This window comes from Eptesicus fuscus, chromosome 8, assembly GCF_027574615.1.
Source record: "Eptesicus fuscus isolate TK198812 chromosome 8, DD_ASM_mEF_20220401, whole genome shotgun sequence".
Taxonomy (NCBI): Eukaryota; Metazoa; Chordata; class Mammalia; order Chiroptera; family Vespertilionidae; genus Eptesicus; species Eptesicus fuscus.
In genome coordinates, this window is record NC_072480.1 from 15,826,776 (window position 1) to 15,849,934 (window position 23,159).

At 40.2% G+C, this 23,159-nt stretch overlaps 1 protein-coding gene across 3 annotated transcripts in view; it reads left to right on the forward strand.

The window, feature by feature from the left end:
- Positions 1-23,159, forward strand: part of CAB39L (calcium binding protein 39 like) — a 172,570-nt gene that overhangs the window by 105,061 nt on the left and 44,350 nt on the right. For all 3 annotated transcript variants that reach the window (XM_028151629.2, XM_054719797.1, XM_054719796.1), the window contains one exon: positions 4,841-4,959. In XM_028151629.2, coding sequence (XP_028007430.1) covers positions 4,841-4,959 — 119 coding nt within the window. The remainder of the gene's footprint in view (positions 1-4,840; positions 4,960-23,159) is intronic.

A 23,159-nucleotide genomic window follows, 5' to 3' on the forward strand; every position in this document is an offset into this window, starting at 1 on the left:
GACATACAGAAGGCCAAGAGACATATAAAAACATGCTCGAAGTCACTAATATCCCACTTTCAACAATGGCTAGATGATCCAGACAGAAAACTAGTAAGAAAACATTGGACTTACACTTCATGTTAGATCAGATGGACCTAACAAACATAGACAGAACATTCCATTCAACAACAGCAGAATGCACATTCTTCTCAAGTGCACACAGAATGTTCTCCAGAATAGGTCATATGTTTGGCCACAAAACAAGTGATAATAAATTTAAGATGATTGAAATCATATCAAGCATCTTTTCTAACCACAATGGTATGAACTAGAAATCAATTACAAGAGAAAAATTTCAAATATGTAGAGATTAAACCTTATGCTCCTGAACAAATAATTAGCCAAGAAGAAATCAAAAGAGTAATAGAAAATGTGAGACAAATGAAAATGGAAACACAACTTACCAATTTTCTGAGATGCATTAAAAACACTTCTAAGAGGGGAGTTTATAGCAATAAATGTCCACATTAAGAAAAAATATCTAAAATAACCTAACTTTTCACCTCAAAGAACTAGATAAAGAACAAATTAATCTCATGTTATTAGAAGGAAGGAACAAAGATCAACAGAAACAAATAAAATAGAGACTAGAAAGAGAATAGAAAAGATCAATGAAATTAAGCTGTTTTTTTGAAAACATAAAATTAATAAACCTTTAGCTAGATTGAGGAAAAAAGAGAAAACTCAAGTATAATAAAAAATGAAAGTGGAGACATACCAACTGTAATACAGAAATACTAAGGATCATAAGAAACTCCTATGAACAATTATGCACCAACAAATTGAACTGAGAAGTGGGTACATTCCTAGAAACATACAAGCTACCAAGATTGAATTATGAAGAAATAGAAAATCTGGACAGACCAATAATGAGCAAGGATATTGAATTAAAAATAAAAAAATCTTCCAACATAAAAAAGCACAGGACCAGATGGTTTTACAAGTTAATTTTGCCAAACATTTAAAAAATATGTTCTTATTTATTTTTGGAGAGAGAGGAAGAGAAAAGGAAAGAGAAATATCAATGAGAGAAACATTTATTGGCTGCGTATTAGGGATCTAGCCCACAACCCAGGCCTGTTTCTGAACAGGAATTGAACCAGTGACCTCTTGGTACATGGGACAACACTTACCGAGTTATACCTTCTCAAACTGTTCTAAAAACAGAAGAAACATTTCCAAACTATTTTTATGAGGCCAGTATTACTCTGATACCAAAGCCAGACAGACACTGTAAGAATAGAAAATTATAGGCCAAATTTCTGTTTTTTTCTTTTTCTTTTTTTAATCCTCATCTGAAGATATTTTTCCACTAGAAGCCCGGTGCACGAATTCGTGCACGGGTGGGGTCCCTTGGCCTGGCCAGCGATCGGGGTTGATCGGGGCCGTCTCGCCCAGTCCCAATAGGGGCTGATCAGGGCCGGCTGGCCAGTGGGGAGGGACAGAGGGAGGTTGGCTGGCCGGCAGGGGGGAGGGACCATGGGAGGTTGGCCGGCTGTGGGAGGTTGGCTGTGGGAGCACACTGACCACCAGGGGGCAGCTCCTGCGATGAGTGTCTTCCCCCTGGTGGTCAGTGCACATCATAGCGATCGGTCAATTGGTCAACCGGTCGTAATGGTCGCTTTGGCTTTTATATATACACTAGTGGCCTGGTGCACAAAATTTGTGCACTTGCGGGGGGAGGGGATCCCCCATCCTGGCATGTGGCCTGTCACAGTGCAGGAGCCCTGCAATCCATCGCCCCAAAGAGGTAGGCCCCGCCCACCCATCCGGGGCTTCTTAATGGATTGCCCCAAAGAGGTAAGCTGGAGCCGGGGGTCCTGCCTCTGCACCACATGGAGCTGTGGGACCCCACCCCAGGCCTCACCACACTGAGCTGAGGGCGCCCACCCCCAGGCCTCCGAAACTCAGCAGAGGTGCGCAGAGGCCTCTGCCAGGCCCCAGGCCTCCTGGTGATGGATTGTGACAGTGTGATGCAAGTCCCTGATGCTGCAAGTGTCCGCCCACCTGCACCTGCTGTGCATGCAGCCTGCTGATCGGTCGTTATGCATGAGGGCATCCCGACCATTTGCATATTATCCTTTTATTGGTATAGATAGATTGATTTTCAGACAGAGTGGAAGGGAGGGAGAAAGGGAAGGGGAGAGAGAGTGTGAGAGAGAAACATTGCTGTAAGAGAGACGCATGGATTGGTTGCCCCCTGCATATGCACTGACTGGGCCTGGGATCAAATCTTTAAGATCAGATACAAGACAAGGATGCCCATTCTTCATTCTTGCCACTTGTATTCATCTGAAAGTCCTAGCCAGAGCAGTTAGTAAAAATAACTAACTAATTAGTTAATTAATGGCATCCAAATAAAAAAGAAGTCTCTATTTGCAGATGACACAATATTATATACAGAAAACCCTAAAGATTGCACCAAAAGATTATTAGAACTTATAAACAAATTTAGGAGGGTTGGAGGTATAAAATCAATATACAGAAATCTGTTGCACTAACAAAAAATTATCAGAAAAAATTCAGATACAGTCCCATTTTTAATAACAATAAGAAGAAATATTTAGGAGTAAATTTAACCATGGAGGTGAAAGATTTATACACTGAAAACTATCAAACATTAATGAAAAATTGAAGAAAACACAATTAAGTGGAAAATACTTTGTGTTCATGGATTGGAAGAATTAATAATGTTAAAAGATCAATATTACTCTGAGTTCTACAGATTCAATGCAATTATTATCAAAAATTTTCACAGAAATAGGAAAAAAATCCTAAATTCATATGGAACCACAAACGATTCCAAATAGCCAATACAATCTTGAAAAAAAAAAAAAGAACAAAGCTGGACACATCACACTTCCTGATTTCTAACTATATTACAAAGCTACAGTAGTGAAGTACAGGCATAAAAATAGATACATAGATCACTAAAACAGAATATAAACCCAGAAATAAACTCATGCATATATGATTAATTAATTTTCAATAAAGGAGCCAAAAATATACAGTGGGGGAAGAATAGTGGTGTTGGGGAAATTGGATATCGATATCTACATGCTAAAGAATTAAAATGGACTCCTATTTTGCATTGTACACAAAAATCAACTCAGATTGGATTAAGACTTGAATATATGACCTGAAACCATAAAAGTCCTCGAAGAAAACATAATGGATAAGCTCTTACTCTTGAGAATACCTATAGCTCAAGGGAATCGAAGGGGGAGGGTGCCTTCTTTTCCAGTGTGAATATTGCTGGGTTCAGCTCCCATCCTGATTCTACCCTGCCCCTTAGTCATCATAGAAATGCAAATCAAAACCACAATGAGATGTAACCTCACACCTATTAGGATGTCTATTATCATAAAGAAAAGATGTAACAAATGCTGGGAGAGTGTGGAGAAATGAGAATTCTTGTATACTGTTAACCTTATTAATAATTGGCTCAGCCTGGCTGGCATGGCTCAGTGATTGAGCCTAGACCTATGAACCAGGAGCTCACAGTTTGATTCCGGATCAGGGCACATGCCTGGGTTGTAGGCTCAATCCCCAGTGTGGGGCGAGAAGGAGGCAGCTTATCAATGATTCTCTCTCATCATTGATGTTTCTATATTTTTCTCCCTTATCCCTTCCTCTCTGAAATCATTAAAAATGTATTTTTAAAAATATTGGCTCAAATGGATCACAGACGTAAATGTAAAACATAAAACTATAACACCTTTTTTAAAAATCAAGGAAAAACTTCAGGATATAGAGTTAGGCAAAGAATTATTAAACTTGACACTAAAAGTATAATCTATAAAACAAAAATTGATAAATTGGATTCTATCAAAATTCAAAACTTTTTCTCTGCAAAAGATCCTTTTAATAGGATGAAAAGTCAAGCTACAGACTGGGGAAAAAATACTTTAAACCACATATGTGATAAAAAAAAAAAACCACTAGAATCTAGAGTATGTTAAAAATCCTCAAAACTTAATAGTATATAAAAAAGAAACAATACAATTAGAAATGGGCAAAAGACATAAAGAGACATTGCATCAAAGAGGAATATGTACAGATAAGCTATACATGCTGTTCCCTAGCCATTACAGAAATGCAAGTTGAGACCAAAATGAGAAATTACTACATACTTATCAGAACAGCTAAAATAAAAACTAATGACACCACCAAATGCTGGCAAGGATGCATAAAAACCACATTGCTGATGGAAATTAAAATGGTATAACCAGTCTGGAAAACAATTTGTCAATTTCTTTAAAAACTAAACATGCAACTGCCATAGAAGCAATTACACTCTGGTATTTATTACAGAGAAATGAAACCTGCTTATGAATGTTTACAGCAACTTGGTTTTTGTTTTTCCATTGATTTGTAGAGAGACTGGAAGGGAGGGAGGGGGACAAAGAGAGAGAGAGCGTGAGAGAAACATCGGTATGAGAGAGACACATCCATGGGTTGCCTCCTGCATATGCCCAGAAGAATTTAGTTATGTCTAAAGACTACTATTTTATAGTCTTCTGTGCCATTTCATTTACTGCTGTGAGAAATTGACTTCTAATTGTCTGAATTTCCCACAGTGCAAACCCTGTGGAAAGGAGCTACATCTATTTTGTAGGCTCTGTGTTGAATGTTTGAAAGCACAACTGACTAAAGAGAAAATTAATGGTTTCACACTGTGAAGGACAGTGCTATTTGTATGTGAATGTATATAAACAACCTTTGAGATATAATTCACAAGTCATACAGTTCACCCATTTCAAGTATATGATATAATGGTTGGTTATTTCTTTAACAGGGCAAAAAGGATGTGACCCAGATATTTAACAACATCTTGAGAAGACAGATAGGCACTCGATGTCCTACTGTGGAGTACATTAGTGCTCATCCACATATCCTGTTTATGCTCCTCAAAGGGTAGGTACATGGTTTCCTTCAAAGTAGGTTTGAGTTTGGAATAGTTGTTAAAAGTAGAACTTACATGCATATATGCATAGCCCATGGACAGATAATAGTGCGGGGAAGGCCTGGGGAGGAGGGGGGAGCAGGGTGGAGTCAGTCAATGGGGGATAAAGGGGAACATCTGTAATACTTTCATCAATAAAGATAATTTTTTTATATTTTATTGATTTTTTGTAGAGAGGAAGAGAGAGGGATAGAGAGTTAGAAACATCGATGAGAGAGAAACATCAATCTGCTGCCTCCTGCACATCCCTTACTGGGGATGTGCCCGCAACCAAGGTACATACCCTTGAAGGGAATCGAACCTGGGACCCTTCAGTCTGCAGGCCGACACTCTATCCACTGAGCCAAACCAGTTAGGGCAAGATAACATTTTTAAAAAGTATATAGCATTAGCCTCATTTTGAGATATGATGGGTTCTCTTTTGGAATAACAGTAAAGGTATTTGCCATGGTTGAGGTCAGCCTTCCAAATCAGCATCACCATAATTACTTAGACCACAGCAAAATCCTTTCTTTACATCTTTATATTCATTTTTTCAATGTTAAATTTATTGGGTGACATAGGTTAATAAAATTATATGTTTCAAGTGTACTATTTTATATTACATCATCTGTATGTTACATTCTGTGTTTACCACTCAAAGTCAAAACTCTTCCTGTCGCCATATTTTGACCCCCATACCTTTACTACCTCCTTCCTCCCCACTTTCCCCTCTGGTAACCACCATACTGTTGTCTGTCTGTGAGTTTTTGTTTACTTGTCTTATTTGTTCATTTGTTGTTTTCAGTTTTATATCCTACATGAGTAAAATCATATGATTCTTGACTTTTTCCATCTGACATATTTTGCTTAGCATGATATCCTTAAGATCCATCTATGTAGTTGCAAATGGCAGTATTTCATCTTTTCTTATGGCTCAATAGTATTCCATATCTTCTTTATCCACTCCTCTATCGAAGAACACTTCAGTTGTTTCCATGTCTTGGCCACTGTGAATAATGCTGCAATGAACATAGAGGTACATATATCTTTACAAATAAATGTTTTCAAATTGTTTTCAAATTGTTTTCAAAAATTGTTTTCAAATTGTTTTCAAATTGTTTTCAAAATGTTTTCAGGTAGATACCCAGGAGAGGGATTGCTGGGTCACATGGCAACCCTATTCTTAATTTTTTGAAGAACCTATTCAGGATGTCCTAGCCAGAACAATCAGGCAACAGAAAGAAATAAAAGACATAAAAAAAAAAAGCAAACACCCAAATTAGGAATGAAGAAGTGAAATTGTCACTTTTGGTGGAAGACAGGATTCTTTATATAGAAAACCCTCAAGACTCAATTTAAAAAACAATTACAAACATTAAACAAATATAGTAAATTTGCAGGATACAAAATCAATGAACAAAAATCCACTCCATTTCTCTATATAACAATGAAATTTTAGAAAAAGAAGTAAAAAAAAATTCCTTTTGCAATTGCAACAAAAATAACAAAATACCTAGGAATACTAGTAAACTTAACAAAAGATATGAAGGACCTGTACACTGAAAACTATATTATTAAGATAAATTGAATAAAACAAAGAAATGGAAAGATATTCTGTGTTCATAGATTGGATGAATCAACATAGTTAAAGTGACCATATTACCCAAAGCAACATACAGATTTAATGCAACCCCCATCAAACTCCCAATAGCATTTTTTCTTTTTTTATAAATTTAGCTTTATTGTTAAAAATATTACATATGTCCCCCTTTTATATTTCTAAATAAAGTTCCTCTGTTTACTGCTTCTCTTTCTTCCACTTATCTGTTACCTCTTATCTCTTCCTTATTATATTACTAGAGGCCCAGTGCACGAATTCATGCACGGGTGGGGTCGGGCTAGGCTGTGGGGAGAGGCTGTGGGTGGTTGGCCAGCTGGCCCCACCCCAGATTAGGGTGAGGGGGCTGAATAGAGGTGGGGTGGGCCGGGGAAGGGGCCGCGGTCGGTTGGCAGGCCAGCCCTGCCCCCTGGTCAAACTCTGGGTTAAACTCCCAGATGTACTCCCGGTAGAGGGGACAATTTGCATATTAGCCTTTTATTATACAGGATTGCTTGTGCTTCCCAATCTTCCCTTTTTCTAGCTGCCCAGTTACTTTTTCCTTGCTTGCATGAGACCAAATCCTCTAACCCTAAACCCTAACACTCATTTACACACACACACACATACACACACACACACACACACTCACTCACTTCTTCCAATGGCTAGCATCTGCCAAGATGATGCTTCCACGTGGGGATACAGTAAATATTACTGTATGCATATGGGACCATAGCAGAGTAAAAAAAAAAGAAAGTCTAGCTAGATAATAGAATTCCTGAATTTTTAAAGTATATATACTCATTTATAAATATTTCTTGAGCATTTTTACTCTTAACTCCTAAAGACCAGAGATTTGGGTGTAGCAAGGTTGGGGACAGCAGGCTACCTTCTTTCCTATCTTTCTACTTTACCTTCTCAAGCTTATATATTATGCTATTTCAAAACTACTAGGTGTACCAGTTAATAATAGTGGATTTTGTAGTCAAAGAAAACATGATAATTTCAAGAGAAACATCAAAAGTGCTTTATTCAAAGTAAAGTCCATCGCTAGCTACACATTTCCCCATCTTTCAGGTAATTTGTGGATACCGTCCCAATAGAACTTTTCTTCTTTTGAGGCAAACCATTCAGAGACCCAATTTTCCACTTCTTTGTATGTTTTGAAGTGCTGCTCAGAAAGTGTGTGTGCCATTGATCAGAACAAGTGGTAATCTGAAGGAGCAAGGTCCGGTGAATACAGCGGGTGGGTTAATACTTCCCAGGCAAGATCTTTTAACTTGTCTTTAACTGGTTTTGAAGTGTGTGATGATGTGTCATCATGAAACAAATTTACTTTGCCGTGTTTGGTCGTTTCACGATCAAAGCGTGGTTCAAATTGATTATTTGTTAATGGTAGTGATCAGTATTAACGGTTTCACCTGGTTTTAGAAGCTCATAATACACCACACCTTCCTGATCCCACCAAATGCAGAGCACTGTCTTTTTTTCTGAAGCGATTTGGCCTTGCAGTTGATGGTTGACCTGGATCAACCCATGATTTTGTGCATTTGGGATTCTCAAAATAAATCCACTTTTCATCGCCAGTCACAATTCAATGCAAAAAAGACTTTCGTGCTGTTGAAGCAACATTTTACTGACGACTTTTTGGTTTTCCATTTATCTTTTTTTCAGTTGATGTGGCACCCATTTTCCTTCCTTTAAAATCTTTCCCATTGCTTATAAATGATCGAAAATTGTTTGCTGAGCTACGTTTAATCTTTCTGCAAGTTGTTTTTGAGTTTGACACGCATCTTCATCCAATAATGCTTGTAATTGTTGGTCTTCAAACTTTTTTGGTTGAACTGGACGTCTTTGTCTTTCACATCAAAATCATCACTTTTAAAGCATTTAAACCAGCATTACAAGTATCTTGAGATGGAGCATGTTCACCATAAACTTTCCGAAGTATACGATAACTTTTAGCGGCACTTTTCTTCAAAATAAAGTAATGAATTAAAACTTCCTGCAAATGCTCTTTTTTTGGCACGAAATTTAACATTTTTAAGTGTAAAAACATCTATGATGTTAACAACTTCAGCAAATTTGACATATGAAGTTTTGGAGCTTGTTGTCAATACATCGAAATAGCATACATATCAAATCGCATATATATCAACATATGTGTAACTCCATCTATTGAAAAAATCCGCATTATTAACCAGTACACCTGGTAGTCCATCTCATCTGTGTTCATTTTCCAATTGTGTACATTTCCCTATTGCGTACATTTTTAAGCATCAAAGTAATACATAACACATAGTTTAAAAATCAAATATATCATCAAATAGCAGCTCTTTGCTTCTTCCTTCTCCATTTCTCAATCCCATTGCCCCCCAAAAACACACTTTTATCTTTTTCATTTGTTCATCTCTTATTTACCTCTATATTTTAGATCATGGACCTATACTAACCTTTTGATTTATCAATTTTTAAAACGATCTTTTGACTTTCTCATAGGCTAAATCAGTGATGGGCAACCTTTTGAGCTTGGTGTGTCAAACTTCGCCAAAAAACTGAGCATAACTCTGGTAGTGTGTCACTTTGAGGAAAAAACATTATTTCGCGATATTTATAGTTTAAATAACATAAAAGTATAATTGTAATATATAATTGTATTTAATAAACCAAAAACTAAATATTTAACTTACCTGCTTAGTGACTTCTTTGTTCATCCATCAGTCAGTTTCTTTTGTTGGTCTTGATATTATTTAGCTTTGTGGGGTGCCGTGAACTAAGATAAGTGAGGGGGAGGGGGAATTCTTTAACTAACCTGCCTATTAGTGACTTTTTTGTTGCTGAATTTCATTGGCTAAATCTTCAATTGAAGGTTGGTATTTTGTACAGTTCAGGCCCAAGCAAGCGCTACTAACTTCATCTGTCAATCTGTTTCTTTTGTTGGTTTTGATATTATTTAACACTGAGAATAAGGCCTCACAAAAGTATGTAGAGGGAAAAATTGTGAGTAAAGCCATTGCTATATTTTTCAGGGTGCTAAAAGTGTCTGGTAGTCGGTTCTAGGCACTCCAAATTTCCTGTTCATAGTGGCACTCCTCTTGATTCTCCAAGCGGCACCTTTCCAGATTCTCAAGCTTTGACCTCAAGTCGACAAACACCTGAGCCCAGATACTGTCTTGAAATTCTGCAAGTTGCATCTCCAAATCATCAATTTGCATCCATTGGAAACCATTTAATTCCAAACTACTGTAGACTACTACATCAGGATACTTAATTATTTTCATGGTCTGTTCTAGACTTCTAAATTGACTAAATCTATCACTAAACTGGTCAAGTAACAAGTCTAAAACATGCTGGTACTTCATATGCAAGAGTTCCATTTCATTTTGTACAGCTGCACTGGCCTTCTCAAAATACTTTGTTACTCGAGGAAAATACTTATAAGTTTTAGTTTCTACATCTCGCTTGAAAATTTTAACTTTACTTTCAAAAGCTTTTATGTATCCAAACATAACGTCAATACTTTTGCCAAAACCTTGTAACTTTAAGTTCAGTTCATTAATATGAACAGAGAGATCTGTAAAAAACATCAGGGTGTTGACCCACTTATCATCATTAAGCTGAGGAAAGTTTCCCAGATCCTTATCGTCAAGAAATACCTTAATTTATTCAAAGCACTCCACAAAGCGCTCAAGAACTTTGCCTCGGCTCAGCCATCTTACATTATTGTACATCAGCAGTCCACTGTAGGTAGAATCAACCTCCAGTAAAAGTGCTGAAAATTCTTGCTTGTGAAGGGGGCGAGCAGCTATTAAATTAACTATTTTTGTAACAACTGACATTAAGTCGTTTAAGTTGGTGAATCCTGCCTTGGCACATAAAGCCTCCTGATGGATAATACAATGAAAAGGCACAATCGGATGTCCAATAGCTTCTGTAAACAATTTGACAAATCCGACTTTTTTCCCCACCATATTTGGTGCCCCATCTGTCGTCACTGACACAACTTTAGAGATATCAATGCTTAGATCACGAAATGTTTGTATAACAACCTTACATATTTCGCTTCCTGATTTACTTGTTGACACTGATACTAACTTTATCAACTCTTCTCTCATTGAGAGACCATCAGAATATCGACCAATAATGGCCAACTGAGCATGTGATGTGACATCAGTAGTTTCATCAAGAGAGATCAAAAAATATTTACACTTCCTTATGTCTCTCTTTAATTGATGTTGTACGTTTGTGTTCAGTCTCATTATTCGGTCTTTTATGATATTTCTACTGAGTGGTAACTCAGATATTACCTTAATAATTGCATCTTTATTCTGCATATTGTGAAATAGAACTGGTGCACATCTTGGGAGAGTTTCTTTAATAAATTCTCCCTCACTGAGCGCTTTTCCATGCTGAGCTATAGAGTGAGCAATGCTCAAACTTGCAGATGTTAAATTTGTAGAGCCTTTCATAAATTTAAGGATGGAATTAGATAGGCTCTTATAAAGGTGTAGCTGCCTAGAAATGTATTCCTTCCTTTCATCCTCACTTTTTTCCAAGAGCTGGGAATGATTAGTTTCAAAATGTCTATTTATATTCCACGTTCTGCTTATTACTGTTTCAGTACATAGAATGCAAAATGATCTGCCATTTTTTTCTACAAAGCCATACATCTCAGTCCATGTCTCTTGAAAGGGTCGGCCACTGCTACTCCACTTCCTTTACTTAACCTTAGTTGTTTATTTTTTGGGTTCTCCATCAGGGGGGCAGTGACAGAAGATAGAATTGTAGATAACTTGTTAGGCCTGCAGGCAATTAGGGGTTAACTAGCCTAACTAACCACAAAATGGTGCATATAACTGTCTTTTAGGAAAGGGCAGGGTTAATTAGCAGAAATAGGGGTTAATAAGGATGCACAACAGTAATAGTGGTGAAATGGAGTCTGCACTATGGAGCAAGATGGTGTTCCTTATGTGAATTAAAATGGCTGCCGCTATTTCTAATGGCGAGAAACAGCACCCATAGCACGCCACAAACCCTCGCCTCTCCCAGCCTCCCCCTCACTTATCTCAGTAATGATGGATTAGAAATCCATGACACCCCAGAACAGTAGATAATAGTTGCTGTGGTTAACTGTTATTTGGTTACTGGTAATGGCAGGGCCCCCAGAGATGCGTCCCCTGCTGCGTTCCGCTGCTCCCTGCTCTGCTGGCGGAAGTGAGGGCAAAGATCCTGGCTTAACCGGAATTCCCAGAACTAGACGCTCTGTGCCGGACTTCTGTTGTTTTGGCCTACAGACCTCCGGCAAAGAGTGTCTAATAGGGGAGGATGAAACATTTGCGACTAGAGTTACTCCAAGACTCTAGTCGCAAATGTTTCTGAGGATGAACTAACTAGAGTTAGTCTTGGAGTAACTCTAGTCGCAAATGTTTCATCCTCAGGAGCAGCAAATGTTTCATCCTTGGCATGCGGCCGCCTCAGCGGCCGCGTGTCATCAGAAATGGCTACGTGTCAGTGCTGACACGCGTGTCATAGGTTCGCCATCATTGGGCTAGATGATAATTTAGTTTTTCCACCACCACCATTACTCCATTTTCCTTCCCTATATTCTCCCAATATACTTTATCACAATTGTTTATTTTATTAAAAATCACATTTACATTATTATGTCTATGTAATCTTTATTTATTGAACAAAGTAATGTATTATGATTACTTTGTTTTCTGAGACAAAATATTGTTTTTATTGGAGAATTATGTTTTTTATGTGAAATTGGAAATATACTTGTATTATGTATTAGTTAGAGTAGGCTAAACTTATAACAAACATCAAACTTTATAAAAAGTAGCCCCCCAAAATGGAGTGGCTTCACCATTATTTCTTACTTAATAGTGTAGAGCAGATGTTCTAGGTTATGAGGAGGTTCTGCTTTCTTTAACATGTGGTTGTTAATATCACTTTGTTCATTGTCATTTCGACTCACAGGAAGGCAAAAATACATAGAATTTATGAGGTAGGCCAGGACATGGCTCCTGTTGTCCCATTTACATTCCATTTGAGAACACTTAGTCACTTGGCCCCTTAACTCTTAAAGGAATCTGAAAAATGTAGCCTAGTACCCAGGAAGAAGAGAAGAATAGATTTCAATGGACTGCTTACATTCTGCCACATATTGTTTCTTTTTAAATTTTTTTTATTGATTAAGGTATTACATGTGTCCATACTCCCCCTTCCCCCCCCACTCCCATACATGCCCAGTGTCTTGCGTCCATTGGTTATGCTTATATGCATGCATATAGGTCCTTTGGTTGATCTCTTACCTCCCTCCCCCCTCCCCAGCCTTCCCGCTGTAATTTGACAGTCTGTTTGATGCTTCTCTGCCTCTGTATCAGTCTTTTGGTTCATCAGGTTATAATGTTCTTTATTATCCATAAATGAGTGAGATCATGTGGTATTTCTCTTTCTCTGACTGGCTTATTTTGCTTAACATAATGCTCTCCATAATGCTCTCCATCCATGCTGCTGCAAATGGTAAGAATTCCTTCTTTTTTTAAAGCAGTGTAGTATTCCATTGTGTAGATGTACCATAATTTTCTAATCCACTCATCTGCTGATGGGCACTTAGGCTGTTTCCAAATCTTAGCTATTGTAAATTGTGCTGCTATGAACATAGGGGTGCAAATATCCTTTCTGATTGGTGTTTCTAGTTTATTGGGATATATTCCTAGAAGTGGAATCACTGGGTCAAATGGGAGTTCCATTTTTAGTTTTTTGAAACTAAACAGAAACTCCATACTGTTCTCCACAGTGGCTGTACCAGTCTGCATCCCCACCAGCAGTGCACAAGGGTTCCTTTTTCTCCGCATCCTCGCCAGCACTTGTCATCTGTTGATTTGTTGATGATAGCCATTCTGACAGGTGTGAGATGGTACATCATTGTCATTTTGATTTGCATCTCTCGGATAATTAGTGACTTTGAGCATGTTTTCACATGTCTCTTGGCCTTTCTTATGTCCTCTTTCGAAAAGTATCTATTTAGGTCTGTTGCCCATTTTTTGATTGGGTTGTTTACCTTCCTTTTGTTAAGTTGTATGAGTTCCCTGTAAATGTTGGAGATTGAACCCTTATCGGAGATAACCTTTAAGATTCTTACTTTGTCATTGGTGTTTGCCAATTTAATTATGATGTGTCTTGGTGTCGGTCTTTTGGGGTTCATCTTGTTTGGGACTCTATGTACTTCTTGGACATGCATAGTTTTTTTCTTTCTTGCCAATATCAGGGAAGTTTTCTGTCATTATTTCTTCAAACAGGTTTTCTATTCTTTGCTTCTCTTCCTCTCCTTCTGGGACCCCTATTATGCGAATGTTGTTTCGTTTTGTGTTGTCCCAAAGCTCCCTTAGGCTCTCCTCTTGCTTTTTAAGTCTTCTTTCCAGTTGCTGCTGTGTTTGTGTGTTTTTTCCTACCTTGGCTTCTAATTCGCTGATGTGGTCCTCAGCCTCTTCTAGTCTACTGTTTAAGCCTTCCATTGTGTTCTTTATTGCAGCTGTGTCATTCTTCATCTCCTCTTGCTTTCTTTTCATGTTGGTGACGTTCTCATTCAGCTCCTTATAATTCTCATTGAGTTGTGTGTATTTGTCATCCAGCCATTTAAGCATCCTTATAACCATTACTCTGAATTATTTCTCTGATATGTTGCTAGCCTCAATTTCATTTAACTCCCTTTCTGATGATTCCTCTTTTTCTTTCCTTTGGGGATTGCTTTTTTGTTTTCCCATGTTTTGCTGTAACATTCTAATTGTAGGTCCAATTGCTTTGCTACCAGGTTCTTTTGGGGATGGTGTTACTGGTGTGATCTCTCAGGTCTCCTGGGCTTGGTAATCTAGTGTAGCTCCCTATTCTAGACACTGCAGTTGTACCTTTCCAACTCACAGGCCTTCATCAAGAGAACCCAAATAGCTCAAGTAGGTAAATTCCAGATACCAGGGCCTCAAGTAGGGAGCTATTTGGGTTCTCTTGATGTAGGCCTGTGAGTTGGAAAGGTACAACTGCGATGTCTAGAAGTCAGCAGCTGTGGAGGGGGGTGTCCCAATTTTTGCTGTCTTGCACCCTTGATTGAAATCACGCATGCCCAGTGGGGACTCACAGTAGCACTCAGGAATCGTCTGTTGGGGTGATGGGGCTCAGGAGGCCTGCGCTCTGGAAAGGATGACTGTGGTATCCAGAGTTCTGTAGTTGTAGGGTGGGCAGACTCAGCTTTCTGCTGCACCTGTGGTGGATAGGCGCGCACTCCCAGTGGTGGCTCACAGGGGCACCCATGGTGTGTTTGCCAGCGAGGCGCACTGACGCACTCTGAGGGGCCCTGGTGCTGAAGATACGCAGCTGGGGTGTCTGTGGGCAGTTATTCAGGAAGAGGGAATTCAGAATTTCTACTGCGGGGCAACGTGCCCTTATCTGTACAAAATCATACCCAGCAGGGGCTCCTAGTGGCTCCCAGGTGCTAACTACCAAGTGGTGTGCCCTGGATGCCTGCGCGCTGGAAATGCATGAATGTGGTGTCCGGAGTTCTGCCACTGGGGAAGGGGAAGATGCACTTACTGCTGCGGGAGCGGTGCCTCTTTGGAGGTGGAGGTCGTAGGGTCTGTGGGTCTGTGGGTGGGGTATCAGGATTTTGGCTGGAGTGGCTGCCGGGTCGCGGGCAGTGTCCAAGGGCTGTCTGGGTGGTGGTGTTGATGAGTTCCTAGATGAGGCCACTCTCCCCTTCAAGATGGCGTGGGTTCCGTGCCTGAGTCCCGCAGCGGTGGTAGTCTCTCCTTGTCCAAGAGAGCCTGGTCTGCCAGCCCCTGCTGCTCCTGCCGGTTTTAACTGCCCCTCTCTCACTCACACACTCACCACACACACCACACACTCTCCTTTCATCCCCTCACTCATTTACTTCCTCTCCCTCACCTCCGTCCTGCCAGCCGCCATCTTTGGGAAGTCCCACATATTGTTTCTTTGAAAATTTCTTCCCTTTCATTTTCTCTGTTTTCACTTTCTAGGTCTCCTATTGGTCAGAGTTGAATCTCCATGATTGATATCTTATTTCTTCTCTTTTCTATTTCTTGTCTTTTTGTTTTACTTTTGGAAGATATTCTTAATTTTATCTTCTATTGAAGATAAACTATTGAATTTTCATTTCACCTACCCTATTTTTAAGTTATAAGCACTCCTTCTTGTTCTCTAATTATTTCTTTTCCTGTTCTCTTGCACTTCCTGGTTCTGTGACTGTAGGCAAGTCATTGCATCTTTCCAAGCCTCAGTTTTCTTATCTATAAAATAAGAATAAACTTTGTAATATTACCTTCATACTAAAATAATGTTGTATTATATGCCATTGACTATGCATTGTCACAAAGAGCTGTGTTTTCAGTCAGGGTTCTGCTACTTACTGGCTATAAGATATTGGTCAAGTTATCTATCTTCCTTAAGTGTTGATTTCCTCATTGAAATATAGAGACAATAATAAGACCTACTTCAGTAGATTGTTATGAATCTTCAATGAAATAATTATATTGTGGTGGACAAAGGAAAGTTATTCTCTATAAAACTACTATAGTCCATAAATAAACAAGGAATGATAGAATTAGTAAACCACCTTTTTTTGTAACCATTAATGAAATGACTGAATCAGGCAGTGTTCTTCAATGAATGGTAAAACAATCAAGTGTAAAGTTGATGGGGAGCTTTATAATGGATTAGAGACCCAGTGCACAAAATTCGTGTACAGGTGGGGTCCCTACGCCTGGCCAGTGATCAGGGCTGATCAGGTCCATCTTGCCTGTCCCGATTGGGGCTGATCGAGGCTGGTGACTGGGGAGGGACCACGGGAGGGCTCTAGGGAGTGTCCAGCCCTGTCTCACCCAGTCCCAATTGGCCAGACCCCAGAAGCAAGCTAACCTACCAGACGGAACATCTTCACCCTGCTGGTAAGTGCATGTCATAGCGACCAGTCAGACAGTCAGACACTTAGCATATTAGGCTTTATATATATATAGATTAGGCTGTCATCATCTGAGCCCATTGCTCAGTATTAGCATTGCTAAATGTTTATCTCCTGATGTGATGAGATATGAACTATACAGCACCATCTACAGAATATGATTGCCAAAATAAAATTGAATCTAAATCTAATAAAGCCTTTAAATATAACCTTTAGTCTAGAAATGTAGGCAATAATGGAACAAGTTAAATGACACCATTAGGAAGCAATCTGAAAAACTCAGAATGGAGAAAATTCTGCAGGAAAAATGGCTCAGTTTTTCAACAAGTCAGTGGCATAAATAGGAGAAAGGGTACTGTTTTAAGTGAAAAGAAGCTTTAAAGATTTAAGTGAAACTACACCCAAATACAATAAGTAGACCTTGTTAGGACCCTTATTTGAACAGACTAACTATGGAAATATTTTTTTTGGGAGGGGGGAATCAAGAAAACTTTAATATGGACTGGGTATGGTTATTAAAGAATTATTGTTAATTTTTAAGTGTAATAATTACATTGTGGTTATTTAAAAATTATCTTTTTATTTTTGAGATGCATACTGGCATGTTTACTAGTAGAGTTATGATGATATAATATGAAGTTTTAAAATACTCCAGCCAAGAAAAACACAGGGAGAAAGGGGTATTAAGGAGATAAATGAAAGAAACACAGAAAAATATTGACAGTTGTTAAGGCTGGGTGATGGGTACATTGTTTTGTGGGGTTTTTTTTGTACTTTCTGCTTTTTTATATGGTTAGAAATTATTTTAATAAAAACTTTTATAAATAGGATTATTGGGAGAAATTTATGATTTTAATATTAGACTTCTGGCACATCCTCCACTGGTTATGATTCTTTATGGATCACCGAGGGAAGTTTAGTAACCTCATCCTCAGGTTCTCTCACTACTCTGGAATGTTACTTATCTGGGCAAGGAGAAAAGTTCATTTAGACAAAAGTCTTTACTCATAGTCTTTTCATAAAATTTGGGCTCCAAATCCTTTATGCCATGTTTTGTATCCCATATCCAGATGAGTCTCTATGATGGACAAGTATTAATTTCTTTCTGACTTGTATTCTTTATGGTTAGACTTAGGTCAGTGATGGGCAACCTTTTGAGCTTGGTGTGTCAAACTTCGCCAAAAAACTGAGCATAACTCGGGTAGTGTGTCACTTTGAGGAAAAAACATTATTTCGCAAATGTTTCATCCTCGGCATGCAGCCGCCTCAGCGGCCGCATGTCATCAGAAATGGCTACACATGTCAGTGCTGACACGTGTGTGATAGGTTCGCCATCACTGACTTAGGTTCAATATAGTATGTTACTATCATATATCTAAAGACAATTCAGTAAAAAATGCTGTTCTTTAACAAATTGTTAATTTTCTAGGATTTCAAGCTAAACTAGAAAGAAAATGGTGACAAGTAAAGTTGATTCTGATACAACTATTCCATTTAGGGCTTCTTGTTATCTGTCTTCAGGGTCTGCTGTAATTCCCTCTCCCTTCACACTTAAACAGTCCTCAAGTCTCATTAAAAATATATTAATGGTAAAACAAACAAACAAAAAACCCCCACAAAACATAAAATTTAGAAACAGATCTGGGTTGAAAACTTGCTTCTGTCGCTTATTAGCTGAATAACCTTGAGCAATCTAGCCTTATTTTCTTTAAGTTTCAATTTCATCGTCTATAAAATGGTAAGAATAATACCTGGTCCTAAGTATTATTAAAAGGATTAAATGAAATAACATAAGATACTGAATGCAATATCTGGAACATAGCAAGTGCACAATAAATGGTATCTACAAAATAGGAAATGAAAAAATGGATTTAAAGTTTGGGTTAAGCTGAGACCCGAGTCCAGGCGAGCCTGCGAGCCTCTGGGCTCAGATGTGGTCACACGCCTCTGGGTCTAGGTGAGGCCTCACGCCCCTGGGTTTGGGTGAGGCCACGCGCCCCTGGGTCCGGGCGAATCTGAACTCTGGGTCCGGGTGAGGCCGTGGGCCCCTGGATCCGGGTAAGGCTGGGTCCCGAGTACGGGTGAGGCCGTGAGCCCCTGGATCCGGGTGAGACCACGCAACCAGGGGTCTGAGAGAGGTAACGCGCCCCTGGGTCCGGGTGGCTTCGTGCACCTAGGTCCAGGTGAGGCCACGTGCCCCTGGGTCTGAGAGAGGCCACGCACCCCTAGGTCCGGGCGAGACCATGTGTCCCTGGATCCGGGTGAGACCTCGTGCACCTAGGCATGGGTGAGGTCACGTGCCCCGGGGTCTGAGAGGCCAAGCGTCCCTGGGTCCGGGTGAGACCATCTGTCCCTGGATCCGGGTGAGGACGCGTGCACCTAGACCCGGGTGAGCCCAAGTGGCCCTGGGTCTGGGAGAGGCTAAGCGTCCCTGGGTCCGGGTGAGACCATGCGTCCCTGGATCCGGATGAGGCCTCGTGCACCTAGGCCCGGGTGAGCCCAAGTGGCCCTGGGTCTGGGAGAGGCCAAGCGTCCCTGGGTCCGGGAGAGACCATGTGTCCCTGGAACCAGGTGAGGCCTTGTGCAACCAAGCCCGGGTGAGGCCACGTGCCCCTGGGTCTGGGAGAGGCCAAGCGTCCCTGGGTCCGGGTGAAGTCAGATCCTGGGTCCGGGTGAGGCCGTGCGCCCCTGGATCCATCCGGGTGAGGCTGGGTCCCAGGCCCGGGTGAGACCACGCGCCCCTTGGGTATGGGTGAGGCCACGTGCCCCTTAGTCCGGGTGATGCCGTGCCCCTGGTTTCGGCCGAGACCAAACCAGAGGGAGTCGGACCTCCATTACCACCATTTGTCCACCATCCAGAGCTGAGGGGTCAGTGCTGACATGTACACATAAGGAACTACTGGACATTGAAATTGGGTCTCAAAAGAACTGTTGGTCCAGGGGGAAGCTCGCTACAGATTGATTCATTTGCCTGTCAGCATAACTATTATTGCTCGTCTCACATTCAGTTCTTATTAGTATATATCTAGTGACATATGATCTCGCTCATCTAGGGGAAATGATGAACAACATAGACTCAGGAACAAGAACAGAACCAGAAGCAAGGAGGCATCGATCGGACTATCGGGCCTCAGAGGGAGGATAGGGGAGGGTAGGGGGAGGGTGGGGGGAGGGGGAGAGTTCAACCAAAGGACCTGTATGCATGCATATAAGCCTATCCAACGGTTAAGTTCAACAGGGGATTGGGGCATGCGTGGGGAGAGGGGGCGATGGGAATGGGGGGATGAGGACAAATATGTGACACCTTAATCAATAAAGAAATTAAAATAAATAAATAAATAAATAAATAAAATTATAAAAATGAAAAAAAAAATAAAAAATAAAATAAAGTTTGGGTTAAAACATAAAAGAAGAAAAAAAGAAAAAGAAAAAGATAAAAGGAGAATCATTATCCTATCTAATAATAGACAAATATGCAAATTGACCCTACCTCTGACACACCCACAAGCCACGCCCGCCATCCAATCAGAGTGAGTATGCAAATTAACCCAAACCAAGATGGCTACAGCCACAGAGAGCAAAGTTTCCTAGGTAACAGAGGAAGCCAAGCTTTCTGCCTGCCCTTGCCAGGCCTAAGCCTCCACTCAAGCTACAAAGTTTCAATTATAGAAGGTAAACAAATTCAAACAAATGGCTGGCAGAATGGAGCTTGAGAGAGCAGGCCAGGGTTGCCGCCGGCAACAGGGGAAGCAAAGCTTTCCGCACACCCTGGCCAGGCCCACCCGCTTAAGGCAACAAAGTTTCAACTATAACCCCAACACAAATGGCTGTGGCCCTTGAGGGATTCCAAGGCTTTGGCTCCGCTCCAGGCTACAAAGTTTCAATTGTAGAAGGAAAATAAATTCCAGATACCAGGGCCTCCGCTTGGGTTGCCAGGGGGCGTGGCCGGCCTGCAAACCACCACAGGTCCCTCGCTCAGGCCTCCCCAAACCCCAAGGGAAACCCACCCCCCCCCCCCGGTCTGGGACGCCCTTCAGGGAAAACCAGCTGGCCCCCATCCCTGTACCAGGTCTCTATCCTATCTAATAAAAGAGTAATATGCAGATTGATCATCACTGCAACACACAATATAGCTGCCTCCATGTGGTCAAAGATCCTGCCCCCATGTGGACACAAGATGGCCACCACAAGATGGCCAGCAGGAGAGGGCAGTTGGGAGGCACCCGACCTGCAAGGGAGGGCAGTTGAGAGGGACCCAGCCTGCAAGGGAGGGCAGTTGGAGGTGATCACCCTGCAGGAGAGGGCAGTTAGGGGTGACCAGGCCAGCAGAGGAGGGAAGTTGGGGGCAAACAGGCTGGCAGCAGAGTGGTTAGGGGGTGATCAGGCTGGCAGGCAGAAGCGGTTAGGGGCAATCAGGAAGGCAGGCAGGCGAGCAGTTGGGAGCCAGCAGTCCTGGATTGTGAGAGGGATGTCCGACTGCCCGTTTAGGGATCCGACTGCCCACCGGGATCGGGCCTAAACAGGCAGTCGGACATCCCTCAAGGGGTCCCATATTGGAGAGGGTACAGGCTGGGCTGAGGGACAGCCCCCCTCCGTGCATGAATTTCATGCACCGGGCCTCTAGTAATAGAATAAAAACCACAGGAGTCATCACCAAATTGTTCATAATGCTTTCTTTCCTTTCTATATTATGCATTTCTAAAAATGTTTGAATTTTTCAATAATAAACATGTTATTACTTTGAAAAAGAAAAAATTGAAATATTTAAAAAATATATACTCTTTTCATTCTCAAAATTACCACTAAAGTTCTGACCCTAATTATCTCTTGCTTGGACTCTTCCAAGCTGGAATCTTAGTTCCCCTACTCTCCAAGCCATTTTCCATATTGCCGCTGAACTGATCATGTCTAGTTCCTGGATAGTCTCCAAAGTCTAATATTTGTCATGGTTCCTGCTCTTAGGAACCTTATCTATAAGTAGAATAAATGAGACCTTATCTATAAATAGAATAAATGAGATAAATATTTGTTCTTTACCAAACCTAAGGTTATTATTATTGTAATTTTAAACTTAAGATAGGCTTAACTTATGGACCACCTCTTTATATAATAGGCAATAAGCTATTGAAAGCCAATATCCTGGAGGGTAGTCAGATTAAAATGATATATGTGTATTACAGATCCCTTAAACCAGGAGTGGGAAGCCTTTTTTCTGCCAAGGGCCATTTGGATATTTATAACATCATTCACAGCCCATACAAAATTATCAACTTAAAAAAAAATTAGCTGCTATAGCCTAAGTGCCCATCAGCAGATGAATGGATTAAAAGAAATGTGGTACATCTACACAATGGAATACTACGCTGCGGTAAAAAAGAAGGAGTTCTTACCATTTGCAACAGCATGGATGGAGCTGGAGAGCATTATGCTAAGTGAAATAAGCCAGTCAGAGAAAGATAAATATCACATGATCTCACTCATTTGTAGAATATAATGAACAACATAAACTGATGAACAGAAACAGATCCAGAGATAGAGAAACATCAATCAGACCATCAAACCTCAGAGGGAAGGTAGGGGAGGGTGGGGAGTAAGGGGGAGAGATCAACCAAAGGACTTGTATGCATGCATATAAGCCTAACCAATGGATACAGACAACAGAGGGTGAGGGCATGAGTGGGGGGCTGGGGGAGTAATGGGGGAATAAGGACACATATGTAGCACCTTAATCAATAAAGAAATTTAAAAAAAATTAGCTGCTATATTTGGTCAAACATTTAATTAACTCACCCCTAATGCCTTGGCAGGGTCAGACCAAATGATTTCATGAGCCTTATATGGCCTGCGGGACGTATGTTTCCCACCCCTGCTCTAAACCAATAGTCTTTATATTTTCTTAAGTCATCTGTGAATAAATGACAATGCTTTTCTCCCTCACATTTCAGAAAATATACACCTCTTGATAGCATGTTTAGTATTTCCCCACCTGTAACTCTTTCATGTGTGCCAGTAGGTTGATTTTCAAATTATTCTAAGAGAAGTTTCAAACACTATAAATAGGCTTTTTTTATATTCTGAAAATAATCATGCCTACCTGAATATATTAGCATTTAATGTTATATCAGTTATTCAAAGAATACTCATATGATATTTTAAAAGATTATTCAGAATAAAAAAGGACAAAAGTGAGTAAATATCACCCTGGTTTAATGCATTCTCTCAATATCCTTGTTTGCCATTTCCTCTACTGTATCTATAAAATTGATAGTGTAAACTAAACTAGCATATTTTCTAAATTGTGCAAAATAAAATTTATTCTTGAATCTGAATTTCATGTAAATATTTTCTTATAAATAATAGTTCATTTTTCTTTATTGTTCAGGAAGACATTATATCTTGTGCTTGGTAAATAATATCTTGAAGTTTTGTATGAAGGCAGTTTGGTTTGGTTTTTCAAATGTTTGATTTTCCTCATCTGTTCAGTTTTCTTATCAGCTCAGTTCTCATCTATTCAGTTCGCATCCACTTAGTGGTCTATTTTGCTTTTAAAAATATTTTTTTCAGAATCTTTCTAACTTGCAGAATTCATGGCA